Below are 18,299 nucleotides of genomic sequence, written 5' to 3'. Positions count from 1 at the left end.
ACCATGGGACCTCACCAATCTGTGTCACTGCTCTAAGACAGTTTTAAACTTAGTTGGAATGCACCCAGTGGTGAATGGGAAACCTGTATTACCTCTAGCAGGATGTCTACATGAGAAATGGCTCTGAACTTATCAATCAGATAGAAGGCATAATTGCAAAACTGGTTGCACGGGGTTTGGAGTGTATTCTGTTCTACCTGACAGATCAAGGAAGTTAATAATCAAGTAGCAATTTCAGGGATGAAAACCCGGTACATCTGACAGCTATCTAAACATGAGATATAGAACATATTTGCACTACGTTAGAACTGTGTAGTGAGATTTCCCGCAATACAAAAAGTAAAAGAAGGCACAAGAAGAACAAAGATGAAAAAATTGGAAATAGTTTATTTGCTGCATAAGGAAACTTCTTGTAAATTACATATAAAGAAACTTACTATGCTGTAGTATATAATTTTCAATATTCCACAAAGATAATTGTAATAAATATACAAACCAAAACAAAGTAGAAGACTAAATCCATCAGGCAACCTACAAAATGGTTCATCAAGTTTTATACTTTGCAGCACCAGCATGCTTAAAATCTTGTTGTTCATTTTGAAGTGCTGCAGCAGAATTCTTTTCACATTTCTTTGGAGCATTTTCAAAACCATCTAACTATAAAATACTGTTCAAAATTAGCAGGCATTAGTTAAATCACCCAAGAAAAATAACACCAAGGTCTAACTGATGCAAAGGTGTGATTTGTCTTTTCGCCTTTAAAATCCATTTTAGTTTTGCCAGGGTTAGGAATTGTCTGATATAAGTGCACTATGAGTCCAGTCAGTCTGAGGCACTGCTGACTCTTGTCATATTATGACTCTACATAAACTTCATAGATTATATAGCTCTGGAAGATTTCTCTATTAGAGACATATCCACTAACAGGAATAACAAAAATACCATTGTGAAGCTGCAAGCTAGTTAGAATGGTTGTACCCTCAAATGCAGTGTGTGCTTAGAAACATTTTTCCATAGTTTCATACTATACCACATCTGGCATTTTGATTTGACTTTTTTAAAAAAAGTGCTGATAAAGGCTTTACTGATGCATTTAGCCTCGAGAAACAACATATAGAAATTTTTGACACCTTTTGCTGTTCTCTGCCTATCATTTCTACATTTTTTGAAACAGCAGGCTGAATTGCATGTTACACTTCACTGCTCTGGACCACACTGACAGACAGGTCTAATATTCCATACAGATCTTTTACAAACTGAAAACTATGCTTCACTATTACTGAATACTTGGGGGTATAAAAACAAACTCTCTAAAACATGATTACCTAAAAATATTTATTAATACGCTTAATGCAAACACTATGTAGAAAAAATGATTTAGTTACAAAAAATTTCATTAGAGGGCCAATAAAAATATAGTGAAGAGAAGATCTTTACAAAAGTGAGGTTAGGAAGTATGAGGCATTGACATTCACTGTAAACATCCTGTGTTCACTAGAATCCCTTGTCTAAAGTATATGTTCTGGTTTTGTTCCTGAGCTTCATGGCCAACACTTGCATAGATAGCTAAACCTATCATAAAGGGTTGTTTATACAGACGTTTCTGTACTGATTTGTACAGAACTTCAATAAACTAATGATTTTACCTTTTGAAATAGTTTCATTCCACTACCAGGCAGTTCAAGGAAACTATGAAGCATGGTATGATTTTTGTGTACTCAGTGCACTGGATGGGTTGGGACAGCTACCTTATGGTGTGTTAAATATTACACTAAGAAGCGTAGCTGTTTGATATTCCAGCTTAGCATAAATACCTACTTCTGCTCACTGCTGCAAGGCTCGTTTCTGCTCTGCCAAAGACTGCATATGGCAAAATGTCAGGAATTTGAGTGTGACATCATCAAGCAACTAAATTAATCCCCATTAACAAGATGCAGCTTATAAACAGTACAGAAGACCTTATGGAGAATTTCACCTTTACCCAGGCAACACAAGTGCTTTCCTCCAGATTAACCTCCCTCTGTCGGAGGAAGCTAGAAAGTACTTTCAGGGTAAACATGACATGGAGTGGCCTAAGTAAAAAGTCTGAAGAACATACTTGCATTTTGGATAGGAAAAGCAGGCATGTGTTTAGTTACTGCACACACAAATGCACATGGGAAGTGGTAGAGACAGACAAATCCACCTCACAAATAGCACAAGAACAAAAAAGCAGCAAATTCCCAGTTTAAATCTTATGTTAAGGCAAATCTAGATAAACACCCATAACAGGATTAATAAAAATGGGGAGTTTTGGCGTTTTTGTTTACTTTTTCTGTGATTGGCTTTTACACATTGATAAAATTTGTTTAAGCACTTTCTGGACATCTTCATCCATTTGACCCTAGACAAGGGGAGAAAGAAGAAAACATTATTGAATTCAAGCATCTCTCTACACTTTAAGAAGATTTACAAACTAGTTTTGAGGTATAGTAGTTAGATCAATTTCCCAAAAGGAAGCAGTGCTAAATTAGTGCTTCAACAGTCATAGCTTTTGGGTAGGATGTCTTAGATAAAACATGCAAAATTCTTACTAGATCTGCAGAAGAAACACCTTTCATTAAAATAACAAAACTGTGTAACTGACAATATGCGACCATACCTGCACAGCATAGAGAAGATGCATCCTGTAAACTGAGACAATTTCCTGATGTTGTTTCTTTGTTTCCTAGAAAACAGTTAAGCAGAAAGTCACAGAGCATTCAGAACTGCTGAATTCACAACTCCCCAACTAGATTTAGAGAGCTTTGGGGAATTATAAACCATAGTCTTATGCATGCATGGAAAACCAGCTCAGACAGTACTGAGCCACTAGCCATCCAAAACATAATTTGCCTGGAAGCATGGTCCACAGAAACACTGTAATTCTACCCATCCCAGTAAAAAAGCTGGTGAGATGACATCAGTTTTAAGAAGCCCTGAGTTGCAAAGATGTGGAATGAGCACATACTCTACCTCTGAGCTCATCAGCAACCATAACTGAGGAAAGCCAACAGTATTCTGACACATCAACCCTCAACTGCAGCTGAGCTCTTCCCTGAAGTTAGTGACCCATTTGTCAGCTAATGCCTTCCCAGGGAAGAGGAGGTGTTTACAAAGTTCTTAACCCATGAAATCTGCAGTTAGTCACTATACATTCAAACAAGGAAAGCCAACCTCCTGTTTCACGATCACAGACTGCCACATCCCAGAAGCCATCTTTCCAAATAAAGCTGAAGCTGTTAGGAAAGCAAGCCTACAAGAAGGAAAGAATGCTTCTGTCCTGTTTTAAATCCTACCCACTTTCCTAACGTGTTGCATATCTTTGCACCCTACACTACTTTGCTTGTCCTTAAGCAGGGGGAGATGAAGGGTCCTTTCAAACATGGTGGACTGGTATAAGAAACAGCCTGGGTCTTTACACTGACAGGATGCAGGGTTTACCTGTCTGCTTACTTGTTTCTCCTCACTGCAAGGGAATTTTTCTGGCCCATATGCATATTGACTCTTCTTTCTGCCTGCTGCAGAAGGTAGGAAAGCAGATACCAGGTAAGCCATTTAGCATGTCAGGCTGGAAATTCTGCTTTCATGTTTACTCCAGAGCTCTCAACAAAGGCCTCTGGCAGGCAGTACCTTCTTTTCACCCCCAGCAGTGAATTAAAGTGCTCCTTTGGACAGGCAAGCTCTTGGAAATAACAATTATGACTCAACCCAGCTTAGAAGACAGGACATCTCATGCACAAAAAAATACAACAACAACAAAAAATCTTTAAGCAGTTCAGAATTTCAGAGAATGAACTGTGCTCCCTATACACAGATGGATTTGCTTAATTTGAAACTTCATGCCTTCAGTGACTACTTTCTTCCAGAAAGTCAAAATTATTTTAGCTAAAAAAACCCCAACAAAACGAAAAAGACTCCAGCTGATGAATGTTCTTGCGAAAACACACAAATCCACTGCACACTGGCCATATTTTTCACAAATCAAGGTCTCAGCAGCAGGTCTGGTCACTACATTCCACTACAACTGCAGGAACTTTGCTCCACTATTGATAAGAAAATATATTGGGGAAAACAGCTTTCTTTAGTTAGACTGCTTCTAAAGAACTTCATGACGTGCAGATTCCTAAATGTTTCAGAGAAACAGAGAAATTAGAGAATTTCTGGATGAAAATTCCTTTCCTTGTACTCACTGGCTGCTCCATTTTAAATAAGGCAGAGTGAAGAATGGCACACATATCTTTGGAGAACTGGGAATAATGGTGGGTTTATAAATTATCACACTTACAGTCAGTTGGTTTTGCAACTGCTTCACTTGTTGTTGTAACGCCTCCAGCTGCTGGCTTTGTCTTTTGGGGGCACTGGTGGAGTACGAAAGCTGAGAAAGGCTGTTCAATGCTTCTTTTAATTTGCTAACTTCCTTGGACATTTCATTGATCTAGGGAGGCAAAAAATAGGTTTTCATGAAAACCTGCAAGGCACACTATTCTTATGGGTCTCATCTTGGGGTTATTCGTGACTTAAACAAGATGTAAATAAACTCAACAGACAAAGAGAGACATCATGTAAACAAAGAGTTACAATGCTTCTCTATCCCCACTCCTAGCCCAGTCAATTCTAAATGTATTCCTTGTTCTAAAAGCCAGCAATATTTACAAACAAGGATTGCATTTACCACCTTTACAAATGCTGCTGCTGAACACAAGACAGAAACATACCAAACATAGGCCAGCTATTCACAGCTAGTAAAACACATAGCTTTTTATAAAGAAATTTGTAGTGACAGATACGGTAGCTGCAGAGGAAAAATAGTCAAGTCATGCTAAGGTTGAGATGATACAGAAAAATCAGAATAGTGAATTTTTTCTCCTTTCTGATCTTTTGTTTTCTTGTCTCCTCTGGAATTTCTTCCTGCTGTAAACCCCACTTCTTTGACTTCGGTTGTCTGAATAGTGTGAACCCAGTCTAAGCAGAACTTGAAAGAGGTAAATTCCAAGACCATGCATATCCCCACATGGGAGGGAAACCAACTGTAAAGTTAAACATACTGAAAACTTCTTTGACTTTGATATCTGAATTTTAAGATGGACAAATGCACTCAACTCTGTGATACTTGACACAACATCATCTGTTAGGCCACCCATGCACCATCCAACATGCTTTGCACTCTGAACTCATGTACTACCCTTCCACTGTAGTAAATCACTAACCTTTTTATCTTTATCCTCTTCCAGTTTTGATGAGCTTTCAGAATATCTTTTCATTTCAAGAAGATCTTCTTGAGCTTGATGGTACTTTTGCTGAAGACCAGTCACCTCTCGTTCCTTTGCTTCAAGAAGAGTATGCATACCTTCCTTCTCTTCCTTCAAGTGCAAAACCTCATTTCTCAGTTGCATAGCATCTAAGGACACATTTTCCTTCTCTTGGATTACATCCTTCAGTTTGGATGACAAAACACTAACTTCACCCTCTAGTGATGACTGGAGCTTTTCATATGTAGCCTTGGGTACCATTGCTTCATTAATTGCAGCTTTTTCTTCCAGTAATTCCTTCTGTAAGTTTCTTACTTCACTTTCCTTGTTGGTAAGCAGTCCTTTGAGTTCATTTATTTCTTCTTCCATTTCCTTTACAGTATTTCTGAGTGCATTCATCACCTGATGATGTTCAGTAATTGGCAAAGAGTTTTGTTTCTGAGTGTCTAACAGTTGCTTTAGTTCTTCTGCTTCATCTAATACTTTTGTGTACTGGGATTTCATTTCTGATAATTCATTCTCTGCTTTGTATTTCAAAGAATTTGTTACCTGCATCAGTTTCTCATGTTCATCTCTAGGAATGTAGTCCAAAGTTATATCATCTAGAGTTTTTCTCTTCCTATAGTCTTCAAGCTCTGTTTGTGCTTCTTTGTACGATTGAGACAATTCACTAAGTTGTCTGTTGAGCTCATCTATCATTTTGTGCATTGCATCTTTCACTTCTCCAGCTTCAGCACTGGATTCCAAGTGTGTCTGACTTGTCAGCTTGTCCTGTAGCCTTTTAATTTCCTCTTGGCCTTCTTTGTACCTCTCAATCAACAATGCTTTCTCTTGATTAATGTTATCAATAACTGAACAGTATGAATTCTTAATTTCCTCACACTCTTCCACAGACAATTTGCTTACCACATTCTGCTCTCTTTCTTCAAACTTTTTCTGTAGCTCTCTTACTTTCTCTTTTTGTCTTTCACTTTCCTCTAATGCTCTCTTCAATTCGTGCTTAAGCATTTCAACTTCTCCACATGTAACCTTCAACCTACTCAGCTCAGAACTGGTTTCTTCACTTTCAGAGGAAACAAGACCCAGCTTCATTTGCCTTTGTACATTCAAAACCTCTTTCACAGCTTCCTCATACCTGTTTTGAGGTTCTTGGAACTTCAGGTTAAGATCAGAACCATTTTCTGAAATGTCTGTGCTGTTTAAATGATCTGTTTCTGGGACTCTAGACTGGACCTGAGCTTCTGTGTGCTTTCTTTTGGCTTCAGAATTCTCTAATTTCCTCTGCACATCCTTTAAATCTTCTTGGAGGTACTTCATTTTTACTTCACTGAGGCTTGTCAACTTTTCTTGGATTTGGGTGGCATTTAATGTAGGCTTCAGCTCCTGAGCCGAAAACTCATTTTGTCTATCTGCTGTTTGCTCAAACTCTGTTTGGGTTGAATGATAAGATTCTACAGTTGAATCCACTTCTTTAGGTGTTCTTTCCTGTGCAAAAAGAAATGCAAAGAATTGCACAATAAAAACAACTACATGATAATATTTTTTAGAATAGAGTAAGCAAGGAAATCTTGCCACATTCTACAGACAGAGATAATTAAAGCACCATGGAAGGAAGTTTTAGAAAAATTCAAAACCCAGCTGCTCCCATTTAGTCATCTACAGTGAGAGAAGGCAGTAGGTGCCAAACTCCTCTGAAAGTCTGGGCTGATCTCCATAAGCTAATAATCAGCGCTATGCAAATTACAATTCTGCTAACACAACTGTTAACAACATCTTTTAGAATGTGGTTATCATAATAAACAAAGTTATTCAGTAATTTATGGGAAAGTGAGAAGATCAAAATACTGATTTAATCCTTTGGGGAAGAGTGTTTCCATGATCTTACCACCAACAAGCTCATTAAATTATCTTCACAGTACATTTCTTTAAAACGGTAAGCATCTCTTCGTTCTGCTAGCAGATTAAGACAGCACTAGAACAGCACAAAAATATGCCACCTGTAATTTGTCCTGCAGCTCCTTATTGTGCAATGTCAAAGAAGCAATTTTTGCTTGCATCAACAGAAGTAGATCTTGCTGGTCAGCTTCAGAACTCACATCCAATAAACTCTCAGCACCTTTGGAGAAAAAAAAAAGATTCAAAATTTTCAAAAAAGCTGAAATGCTAGCTAGTTAGTTATTCTAACCTTTCAAATCAGTTTGTTCCCATTATCACTAAGCGTAGTGAGCAAGCAAGCTGTTCCTAGAAATCCTTTCCCCAAAAATGTGTCAGATCACCCAACAGAAGCAGGAGATTTTGGTGGGGACCTGCTAGTGAAATTACAAAACATTACTCCCAATACTTCCCATGTTTCACATTCTAAGCGGAAAGACATAGAGGATTTCTGACCAGATTTCAACATTTACTACCTAAAACACCTAACCAAATATGAAAATAAGAATTAAGTTATTGTATACCTGTTGTGCTGTCACTCAGTCTGTCTTTATTATCTTGATGCAAGGAGCTGAATTCTTCCTGCTGAGACACCAAAAGAAAACGCTTTCACAGAAAGCAGATGTGAAATTGGACAGTTCACCAAAGAGAAGTACAGACAGTATAGATCTTGCTGGATAAAGCCTGGCAAAGTGGGTTTCTTTTATTTCTGGGGTCTTGTTTAATTGTAGCATGTGGCCAGTATTTCAAAATCTGCTAAACCCATCCAAGTTCCATCGCCCGTTTCTCACTAAATATTAATGAAATGTGGCCAACTATCTCACAGGTAGTTTGGAAAGCTGCAGCTCCTGTGATAAATAATAGCAATATATTGTCAAGTATTAAAAAAAAAAATATCTTCAATACCATGAGGCAAAGATCAGACAGAACACACTCAACCATCTCCCTGATGTCTTTTGGTGAAAGGGTCTCTAGCTGCACTGCACAATGCCATGTACTTTGCTGGTATTAGGTAATGAGCTCTCACAGCATTAATAACTTACTTTCATAACCATACTCCTAAATACTAACTAATTTATGACTAATTTTATTTACATATTCAGTAAACATTAAAGTAATCCACGCTTGCTTTATAAATTACATTGAAATAGATTTGGATTCCTTTTTGTTCCTAAAACTCAGCTAATTAATTCACAAGAGACTCTGCAGTCAGCAAAATAGATAATTAAGCAAAATACATTATTAAGATACTATACTTTCCTTCTCTAAGCTTCACAAGAACAGAAAACTGATACCTTGCACACTTGATCAGCAAAGAAAGCCTGTCCTTTTCCAGTCATGGGAGCTGAAGTTGATGAGCGTGGAGAGGACAAATCACTAAGCTGTAAAAGATTTTATAAAAATAGGTATGTATACATACATGTACCTATATAACTGCCTCTCTAACACATGCCCATATATATGTGTATACACACACATTAAAGAGTACTTTTCACTGCATTAACATAAGTCACAACTCCAGGTTAGTTTCAAAGAGAAGATGTAATTCAGTGTTCTTCTGAGTCAGTATTACATATGCAGTGTAGCTGTTATACAGGTAACATTCCAGTATAACATTAAACCTAACTGTTAAACTGCATTTTATTATTATATATATCTGTTTAAGTATTTTACTTTCTTCTGTATATATGCATATAATAATGTCTACACATAGATGTATAATTAAAATATACATAATTATTTCCTTATGGAAGTAGGCAAAGCCAGGAGACGTTCAACTTTAGATGGAAGAAGCAATTGCACAGTAAAATTTGTACAGTTTTATCTCAGACCATGGTGTATTTCAAGCAATTTTGCTTAGTTAACCTAACCAACATATGCTTTCATCGTGTCATCTTAATGTCAGGAAAAGCATTCATGGTGAGACAGGCACAAAACCCAACAGTGACAGAGCAACTCCAGCCCACATCATTCACACAATGTTCGAAACACTTTTCACCCCCTAAAAGCATCTCAAAATTGGTCTTTTCTTTACCTGAATAGGACTGATAGGAGGAGGTGGGGCTTTGCGTTTTTTTGGAGTTCCACTTCTTTCTGAACTTAATTTAGAACCTTGATCATGCTGAAAGTTTCACCAGCCAGAAAAGGCAGGTTTGTTAGTTTGGTTAGTAAAGTCCGAGCAAGTTGGTTTGTTAACAAAAAAAAAAAAAAAAAAATCCCACATTAATATCAACTTTAGCAGCTCATGCAGTGCCTTATTTTTTTTTCTATGTAAAGACTACATCTCTACTAACATAAAGATATGAAACATGCCTGAAAATAAGAATCTGCCCCCTTGTAATCCATGCTTCAGTGAAAACAAACAAGATTTAGTGAAAAAGCAGAAGCTGACAATAGGTTTAGCACTAGTGATCTTAAATACTTCCATTCATACATAGTCCAGTCATGCCATTCTTAATGGCTACCATCTTTCCTCTCCACCAACTTCTGCCTGAGCTCCCTGAAAAACCCACCTCTCTACTCAGAGAAAGAATGAACCAATTCATTGCACTTTTGTCCACTTTCCAGCCACCAGCAGGTCTACAAGGTCTACTCGCACTCCAAGATATGATACCAAATAAAACATGTAAGAAACTAATTCATTTGCCTAAATCTGCTGGGATTCTCACAGGTGGGCATCTCCAGTAAGATGTAACCAGGGATAACCTTCAATTATATGTTTTGGAAACAGGGAATTTTTCTAGAACATCATCTCTACAGTTTAAAGAGATAGGGAGTCCAAAAGCCAAGCTCCTGCGTTACACATGAGAAAAGTAACATATCTTCCTGGCACACATGTGCACATTACACACACACACTCCCCTCCTTTTCTCATTGAGAGTGCTGGCAGCTGTTACAGAGCGAAGCTAAGTCTAAAAGCAATGTTCCTGAAACACATTTCTTAAATAAGCAACAAAACCCTTGCACATTACAGTCAACAGCAACACATCTCACAGTGACATTTACTAGTGCTTCTAGTAATGTCAATCACTGTTTTTTTCTTAAGTTACAAGTCTGTATAACCCGAGTATTTTTAAAACCAAAAGGACAAATACCTGCTTTGCTTTTGTTGGTGACTTTGTATCTGTGAAGCAGAAAAGAAGTGGAATTAAGAACAACTATCAAAGAAAAAGTTATTTGCTCTCCTAGCCCATCTCTCAACTCTACTTTCCACACCATAAATACTTTGTTTGGTTTTTGAATTCCTATTTGAAATCTGAGAAATATACTTTAATTTCCAGATTCCATTTGAACCATATCATTTCTCTGCTGCTTTTTGGGTTTCATATTGAGATAAAATTTGAAGGATTGTAACAATTCTTATTCTACTATAGTCTTGCACGATTCTTGCACGTTAGCCTCCTGCTTCAGAAATCTGTCTTAGCTTGATCATAAAACCCTCTGCCTGCATTAGTTCCTTCTCCAACCCCTCTACTGAGGAGCTTATCTTCCACTTACTCTTTCACATAATAAAAAAGGGATCTATTCCAAATTGTATGCAAGACTTCACGATGCTGCTACATCAGCTTACCTTTTCTTTCTCCAGAACACCTTTTTGCCCTGCTCAGTGCTTTATCCCATGCTAGATATTACCATCTATGGCAAAGACCACATTTTCCTGCTTTTGGGAAGCCTCAGCCAGACTATCCTGAAGACAGCTTTTGAAACTTTTCAGGCTACCTTATGAAGTAAATTTGTTCATTGCTAAACATATATGTAGCCAGTTCAAGAAGTGACAAACTGCAGATTTGCATCTCTTACATACCCACACCCTGAGATAACTTTGATGATAGGAGATTCTGGATCCCTGTATTCTCAGAGAGCTTGGAGTAATGCAGGGCATTCTGTCCAAAGGCATCTACTAAACTGACATCTGCACCTTTCTGAAGGAAGGCTTCCACGATGTTAAGGCTACCAGCTTCACAAGCCATCATCAAAGCAGTTCTGGACAAAAAAAGCAAACATACACAGAGTAAGTGTCAAGACTGTACTCTTTAAGCAGCAGCTCATTTTTTCAGGAAAAAAAAGTGCGACAGTTATTGTGCAATAAAGTCCAAGATGTTATCAGTATGTGTATTGACACATAGATGTAACACATAACATGTTTCTTCTTACAAACACCTGCCTGCCCCTCGTCCTCTTCCCTGTACTCCCCAGTTGGACCTTCTGCAAAGACCTGGCATGCTTTGCACAGATCTCCAAACACTTCTAAAAATGGGTTCCTGAGGCTAAGAGGAGAGTCACAGGTAGAAATGGCTGCAGGATAAAGTCAGACTATCAAATCTCACTGCCACACTCCAATTACAGCTCTGCAAGTTGGGGTACAACATAAAAGCATTTATTTCACTGCTGCTTTCCTTTACACATTGCCTTTAAGACAAAATAGACAAACAGATTTCAACCAAAAAGCCAAATAAATCTCAAAGCTCCTCAATGAGACGATGTGTTGGACCTCAAATCCTGACCTAATCTCAGTTTAAAAAAAAAAAAAAAAAAAAGTCGATTAGAGCACAATCAGTTGCTGCTTCAACACAGGGCAGCTAGACAGTGTCAGATCCTACAGTAAGGGTAGCATACAGAAGGAGTGTTTTCCTAATAGGTTATTCTCAGTTACTTGAAGGGGTCATAAGAGATGTACAGAAGAATTACAAACACACAGAAACCCCCACCTTTCAAGCATAATATTGCTTTCCTGCTTGGGCATAATTCTGCCTTCTCAACATTAAAACGCACCTAATAGGTTGGCCAAGTTCACTGGCAAACACATTCCTCAGTGCAGTTATGAAACTGAAAAGTTACTACAGTGATAATATTTACTAGGTATTAAGACAATCATTTCACTGATGAATTAAACATACTCCCTGTAATGGGTAAGCCCTGGAGAAGTGATGGCTGTTGCACTGCTGTGCTAAAAAATAGGGCTGAGTGGCAACTTGGGTAACACCTCCAGAGTCACAGGGATGGTTTTAGATTGCCAAAAAAATTCACTTAGTCTGGAGAAGATAGGAAAGTGGAGATGCCATTTTCAAAGGTTATCCCCTTCCCCTCCCAATAAAGCTTCTCTTTTTTCAGTAAAAACTTAACCACTTTGGTGAACACAAGATGCAAGAGTAGTCACTCTCCCTACCAGAAGAAAAGCAAGAAGTACAATGGTATATTCCATGTCATACCATTTTCTTGCTTCTACACACTGTACTTTCTTGAAAAAGAGAATACAAAAAGGCAAGTCTGTCCTGTCTATGACAGAAACGCCTTCATCCAATTAAACTAGGATCACTTAACACTGTTGATTAAACAGAGTGAGAGGAAGGCAGAGGTCCCAGAGTGGACAGCACCTCAGTTTCAAAGCACCGATGAGGCCATTCAAATAAACCAAGACAACAAAGGGGTTTTCTTTAGACAACTTAAAAGAAAGGGTGCGCTAACAAACTTTGGACTGATAAAAAACAAGTTAGGGCCCAGTCTTATCCTCCCAGGTGCTGCCAAAGAACAATACAAGCATTGTATCACATACAATAATCAAGATTGCTATTAGGTGTAAGTGCCAAGTCTTCTCAGCATTCTGCTTCATGTTCACAGTTTAACCAACTGTTTATAAAACAGTCCATAATTTTCAGACTCTTGATCTTCATCAGTATCATCAAAACAAGTGCACTTTTCACTACAAGGATGTTGCTTTTTAAAAACAGTTTTCTGACACACACACTATCTATTAACACAACAAATCTCTAAATAGTACCTTCTAAGATGTCAGCATCTCCACTATATAGGCTTACTGTATTTTTCTCTTGCTGCTGTGGCTGCATTATGGTAGAAAAAAGAACCCTCCACAGATGTCACTCCGAAGTAACAGCTTTAGGATTTAAGTTGGAGAAACTAACTCATGCCAAGAAGAGAGCAGCATTTAAAACTGGGACACATACAAAGTGATGTGTGGGTAAGTGCTATCAATCAGATTCTTGCAGGAATTATTTAAAAATGGTATTTACTGCTCTGGTAGACCAAGGGAAATCTTACAGGCACATCTAGTTTTATAGTTGCATAGTTTCTGTTTCACCTTTCCCTTTAGGCAGAATTCTGTAAGCCTTCTCAACAATCAGGATACGCTGCCTTGTACTGAAGTCATTATTTCACCTAACAAGTACTATTTTGGGAAGGATTTGAGAAGAAAACTTCATTTGACAGTCAGCCTTGGGCAAGAATTAACATGTTAACCTGCTGTACCTTCCATTTTTATCCCTGGTGTTGATGTCTGCTCCATGATCCAGAAGGTATTTGCAGACTTCCGTATGACCATTTTGTACTGCAAGCAGCAGAGGTATGTTTCCATCCTAGGAATGCATTTAAAGAAACTATGAACAATAACGCATCCACTTACACATATCACTCTGAGATTTAAAGGTCAACTGCGAACTTTACTTCTATAAGCACAAATGAGGCGCTATCAGTACATTTTTCTCGTGTACCATAAATGTAGCTGGGTTTACTTTAATTCCTTTTTTGACCACTGGGAATGCAAGGAATTAGGAGCAGGAATGCTTTTTGCTGTTTGTAGTCCCTTTGCTGCTTGCTTAATGCTATAACACGATGATTTTGGAACTACACAATACCTTTAAGTAGGTCCGCTACAAAAATGATAATTTTAACAAAGTACAAGGCAAAAATACAATATTTCATGTAACCACAGAATAACTTAGTTGGAAGATACCTTTAGAGGTCATCTGTGGTTTCTCTGCCTTTGCTCTCAATCCAAAGCTAGGCAAACTTCAACTTATAGTACGTTGCTCAGAAACTTACTTGTCCAGTCAAGTTTTAAGCATCTCCAAAGGTAGAGACACCATAACATCTCTGGATACCAGTTCCAGTGTTTGACCACCTTCATAGTGAGACTATTTTTTTCCTAGTATCTAACTGGAATTTCCCAACTAGATGCACTGCCCAAATTCTGACCATTGCTTGTCATCGTTTTGTCGTGCACCTCTGAGGTTGGTCTGGCTCCATCTTCCTTGTGATCAACCATGATGTAGCTGAGGACATTTTTAAGATACTCCCTCCTACGGCCTTTTCTTAAGACTGAACAAGCCTCTTCTGCCTTTAAAGTGCATATGCTGAAATGTCAGGTCTAACCTCTGTGACAGACTTTTTTATTAGAAAGACCAGATAAGAAGGAGATAGATCCAAATAAAAAACAAACAAGTTTAAATATTTTTATGCTTCCCCCTCCACCCTGTCCTTTTGTGCCTCATTTCTGTCAGGTTGCCTCTCTTGATCATCAGAGGGTTTTCTAACAGTCATTTGCATCATTCTCAAAACCAGACCTGGTTGGTTGTAGATGTGTCACAATCATGAATGTTGTGTCCCTGAGCCTTTAGACTACATCAAGTATATTTTTTCCCCTTAGGCTTATCATACTTTGGTTGGGCTCTGTGAGCATTTCACAGCACTTGGCCAGATAACAGGCCTTTTCCATACTGGAGTCAATGGGAAGAGTTTTAATCATGTTTTGAATATATCAGAATTGATTGTAGCTACTTGTACCAATGCCTCAATTTAATGAGCAGCAAACCCTGCCACTACTGTATTAGATTTTAAGTAATTTCCCACCTCTGCTATGGCAAGCTGCAAAAGGAACTTCCTCCACTAGAGAAATCCAAAAAGAAATATAAGCATGGTATTGCTTTGAACTGCTGCACCTGAGATTGACTGGAGTGAAGGGTGGTAAAAACTCTTAAGTATTTGTAGTAAACAATGGGAAGAGGTACATACCAAATCTTTGACGTTAATTGGACATTTGTGTTCACACAGAAGTTGAACTGCCTGAAGACAACCACATGCAGCTAAAAAAAAGAAACAAAGAACAGACAAGCATGAAAGGCCGTTAAACCCCATTTACAAAATTTGTGTCCTGTGCTTCCACTTGCAATACAGCAGCATTACAGTAGGGTCCAAGAAAAACAAATTAAACTGTATTTCTCTGTTTTAAGGAGAGAAAGACTAAAAGGATGAACAGCAAGTTGAAATACAGAAATACAGCCAATAGTTATCATCCAAATTAGCATGATATAATTGTTAAAGACTGAAGTCAAAATCAGCCTAACCTTAAGTATTCCAGTGGCACTGCACTTGCAAGTGTGCAAGTTAAGCTTCTTAACTGTAATTAACTGAAATTCAGTATTCACAGTATTTATCTAAAAAAATACCTGAAATTGGTAAACCATCAGCAGAGTCACTAGAACCTAAAAAGCTCCACCAGGCTGAAGATCTAGGAATATCAAGCACTACAAAATAGATAGTACAAGCTTTCAACAAAGAAGTTACCTGCATAATGTAAAGCTGTTTTCCCAGAATTGTCAGTGCTGTCTGCTGGACATTTACTCTGCACAGTTCAACAAGGAGCAGAAAAAAAAAAGGCAATAAGAGAAACATCAAGAAAATAAAAATGTACGTGAGATGCTAAGGACAGTGTTGAACATATCTGAGAAAAGTTTTATGAGCTACTCCTGAAAAGAATAGTGAAGAAAGGCACAGCTTTTCTCTCTATCAGTCTTGGTACCAGCTTATACTGAAGCCATAGGAAATACTCATGGTGAGAGAGATACCCCTAAAAAGTGTTATAGTTTTGGAACAATTTAAACCAGGAAATAAAAAAGGAAAGAAACTCTCTCTCTTGCCTCAGAAAAGCTTCATTTTTTTTTACATTACAGCAAGAGCTAAAGCAACCATATACTAAGGCAATTAGTCTTGCATTATTTCTGCCAAAGACAATAAGGTTTCATTTGCATTTGTAAAAACTAAAGCATCAACAATCCAGTTATATTTTGTGGTATTATAAGCTACTAGCTACTACTGATCAATCTAGACTTCAAGGTAATAAATTATTTATTTATTTTTAAAATTAAAATTTCAAATCCTTATGAAGACTTGTTTTGGTACAGAAGATTTTCGTTTTAGTTTACAGCAAAGAAAGAGAATCACAGAATCACTTATGTTGGAAAAGACCTTCAAGATCATCAAGTCCAACCGTAAACCTAGCACTGCCAAGTTCACCACTAAACCATGTCCCTAAGTGCTACATCTACACACCTTTTAAATACCTCCAGGGCTGGCGACTCCACCACTTCCCTGGGCAGCCTGGTCCAATGCTTGACGGCCCATTCAGTGAAGAAATTTTTCCTAATATCCAACCTAAACCTCCCCCAGCACAACTTGAGGCCATTTCCTCTCATCCTATAGCTTGCTACTTGGGAGAAGAGACCAACACCCACCTCGCTACAACCTGCTTTCAGGTAGTTGTAGAGAGCGATAAGGTCTCCCCTCAGCCTCCTTTTCTCCAGGCTAAACAACCCCAGTTCCCTCAGCTGCTCCTCATAAGACTTGTGCTCTAAACCCTTCACCAGCTTCATTGCTCTTCTTTGGACACAAGAAGGTATGACCCTGAAATAATGGGCTTCTATAAAAAATGAACATTAGAGCTTTTGACTTTCAAATGTAGCACTGCCTCCAACACTTCTATGATTTTCCAGGAAAACAGGTTCACATAGATTACCACATTCTGTAACAAAAATGTCAAGATTCTGCCTGTGTAAAATAATTATTTAGCCTGTTTTAATTCAACTCCAGCATGTCAAGATTAGACATTGCTCACATACACAGTTTATGTCACCAAGCTGGTCCACAGAAGCAAGAAAGCATCCAAAGAGCATGAGTTATTGGAGAATATTACCATTGGGTTTGCACTTACGATCATCCTTAGCAATATGCATATTGTAATAAAATCAGCAAAGTATCAACAAAAGCACTCTCTGGTTGTAGCTGGTAAGTGAATGGGCTGCAGATATTTGGTATTAAACACACATCTAGTTACAGGTTGATCATGCTGCTGCATGCGATACCAACAGTGACAGCTTGATGTCACTGTTTATGCTGTAAATGAGTTTGCGTTAGAAGTAGTAAATATTCGCAAAGAAATCCCGAAGAAGGGAGCCTCACTGGTTAATGATAATGCTTTCCAGGTGTGGAGGAACACGGGAGTCAGCTTGCAACGAGTATGGATGTGGGAATCAGTGAAATTGGACCCAATATTGTCAGAGACATTGGGTCACAGGACAACTGGAGAGCCCTGAGGTAACCACAGAAAAGCAATTTAGAGGTTGGGATACAGGATCAATTCTCTTTCTGTACCACTGCGCTCAAGTGAGGTTATTATTCATTATTTCATCTGTAGTCTGAGCCACAGTCATACTGAAGTCCAAACTCCTCTGATCACCTCCAACAAAACTCACCTGGCTTTCTGAAATGGAGCCAAGATGGACAATGTCTCTCGATGCTTACTAACGCACATCTCCAGCCTCAACACTACAAGAGTCTTCTTTTCATCTTCACTTTTTTTCCTCATTTTCTTTCCCCATTCTTTCTACTGCCTTTCTAACCCCTCACTGTCCTGTGCCTCATTTCACCGAGGATTTGAGTATTTCCATATTTTAGCATCTAAACTACTTTGGTTTCTTCTCCCTTTGACTTTAAACTTGACAGACATTTCTGTGGTCAACAACAGACAGAAAGTATTCCAGTGGAACAATATCAAAATCCCCCCAGAAGTGAAAAATCCTTTTCCCCTATACCTCTTAACCCATCTACTTCAACCACACAGACAAAACCCAGGAAGCTAAGACAGAAGCTGCAATCTGCTTGAAACCCAACCTTGCTATGTCAGAGCAGCTGCACATGGAAAACTGTATTTGTGGACCACTGAGTGAAGATATCGCACTGTTTTCTATCATCCATTCACAGTGCCTAAAAGGTCTTTAAACGCAAACACCTCTCCTGATTGCAAGGAGACAGAACAACAGTACAGGAGTGTGATACAGATTATTAGCAGAAAATGTGTCAATATCTAGTAGAACCAATCTACAGGAACAAAAGGGAAACTTCAAAAATCAAATTAATTTAATTTTTACTTTACCTGAAGTAATCTCTTAATGCAATCAGGGTGGCTGTTCTTTGCTGCAAGATGTAAAGCACTGTGCCCTAAATGAATAAAAGCAAAGCAAATTAAGC

At 38.2% G+C, this 18,299-nt stretch overlaps 1 protein-coding gene across 4 annotated transcripts in view; it reads right to left on the bottom strand.

The window, feature by feature from the left end:
- Positions 1 to 370: 370 nt before the first annotated feature.
- The window catches only part of RAI14 (retinoic acid induced 14), an 89,791-nt gene continuing 71,862 nt past the window's right edge, over positions 371 to 18,299 (bottom strand). For 2 of the 4 annotated variants that reach the window (XM_075021730.1, XM_075021731.1), the window contains 14 exons: positions 18,205 to 18,269; positions 15,561 to 15,618; positions 15,009 to 15,079; positions 13,467 to 13,573; positions 11,008 to 11,186; positions 10,298 to 10,326; positions 9,238 to 9,324; positions 8,498 to 8,584; positions 7,727 to 7,787; positions 7,268 to 7,386; positions 5,229 to 6,755; positions 4,307 to 4,456; positions 2,642 to 2,707; positions 371 to 2,383 (listed from right to left, as the gene is read on the bottom strand). In XM_075021730.1, coding sequence (XP_074877831.1) covers positions 2,306 to 2,383; positions 2,642 to 2,707; positions 4,307 to 4,456; positions 5,229 to 6,755; positions 7,268 to 7,386; positions 7,727 to 7,787; positions 8,498 to 8,584; positions 9,238 to 9,324; positions 10,298 to 10,326; positions 11,008 to 11,186; positions 13,467 to 13,573; positions 15,009 to 15,079; positions 15,561 to 15,618; positions 18,205 to 18,269 — 2,684 coding nt within the window. In that variant the 3' untranslated portion in view covers positions 371 to 2,305. The remainder of the gene's footprint in view (positions 2,384 to 2,641; positions 2,708 to 4,306; positions 4,457 to 5,228; positions 6,756 to 7,267; positions 7,387 to 7,726; positions 7,788 to 8,497; positions 8,585 to 9,237; positions 9,325 to 10,297; positions 10,327 to 11,007; positions 11,187 to 13,466; positions 13,574 to 15,008; positions 15,080 to 15,560; positions 15,619 to 18,204; positions 18,270 to 18,299) is intronic. The other 2 variants (XM_075021732.1, XM_075021733.1) reach the window with 2 other exon arrangements.

Source organism: Buteo buteo, chromosome Z, assembly GCF_964188355.1.
Source record: "Buteo buteo chromosome Z, bButBut1.hap1.1, whole genome shotgun sequence".
NCBI classification, from domain to species: domain Eukaryota; kingdom Metazoa; phylum Chordata; class Aves; order Accipitriformes; family Accipitridae; genus Buteo; species Buteo buteo.
This window is presented reverse-complemented; position numbering and strand designations above follow the sequence as displayed.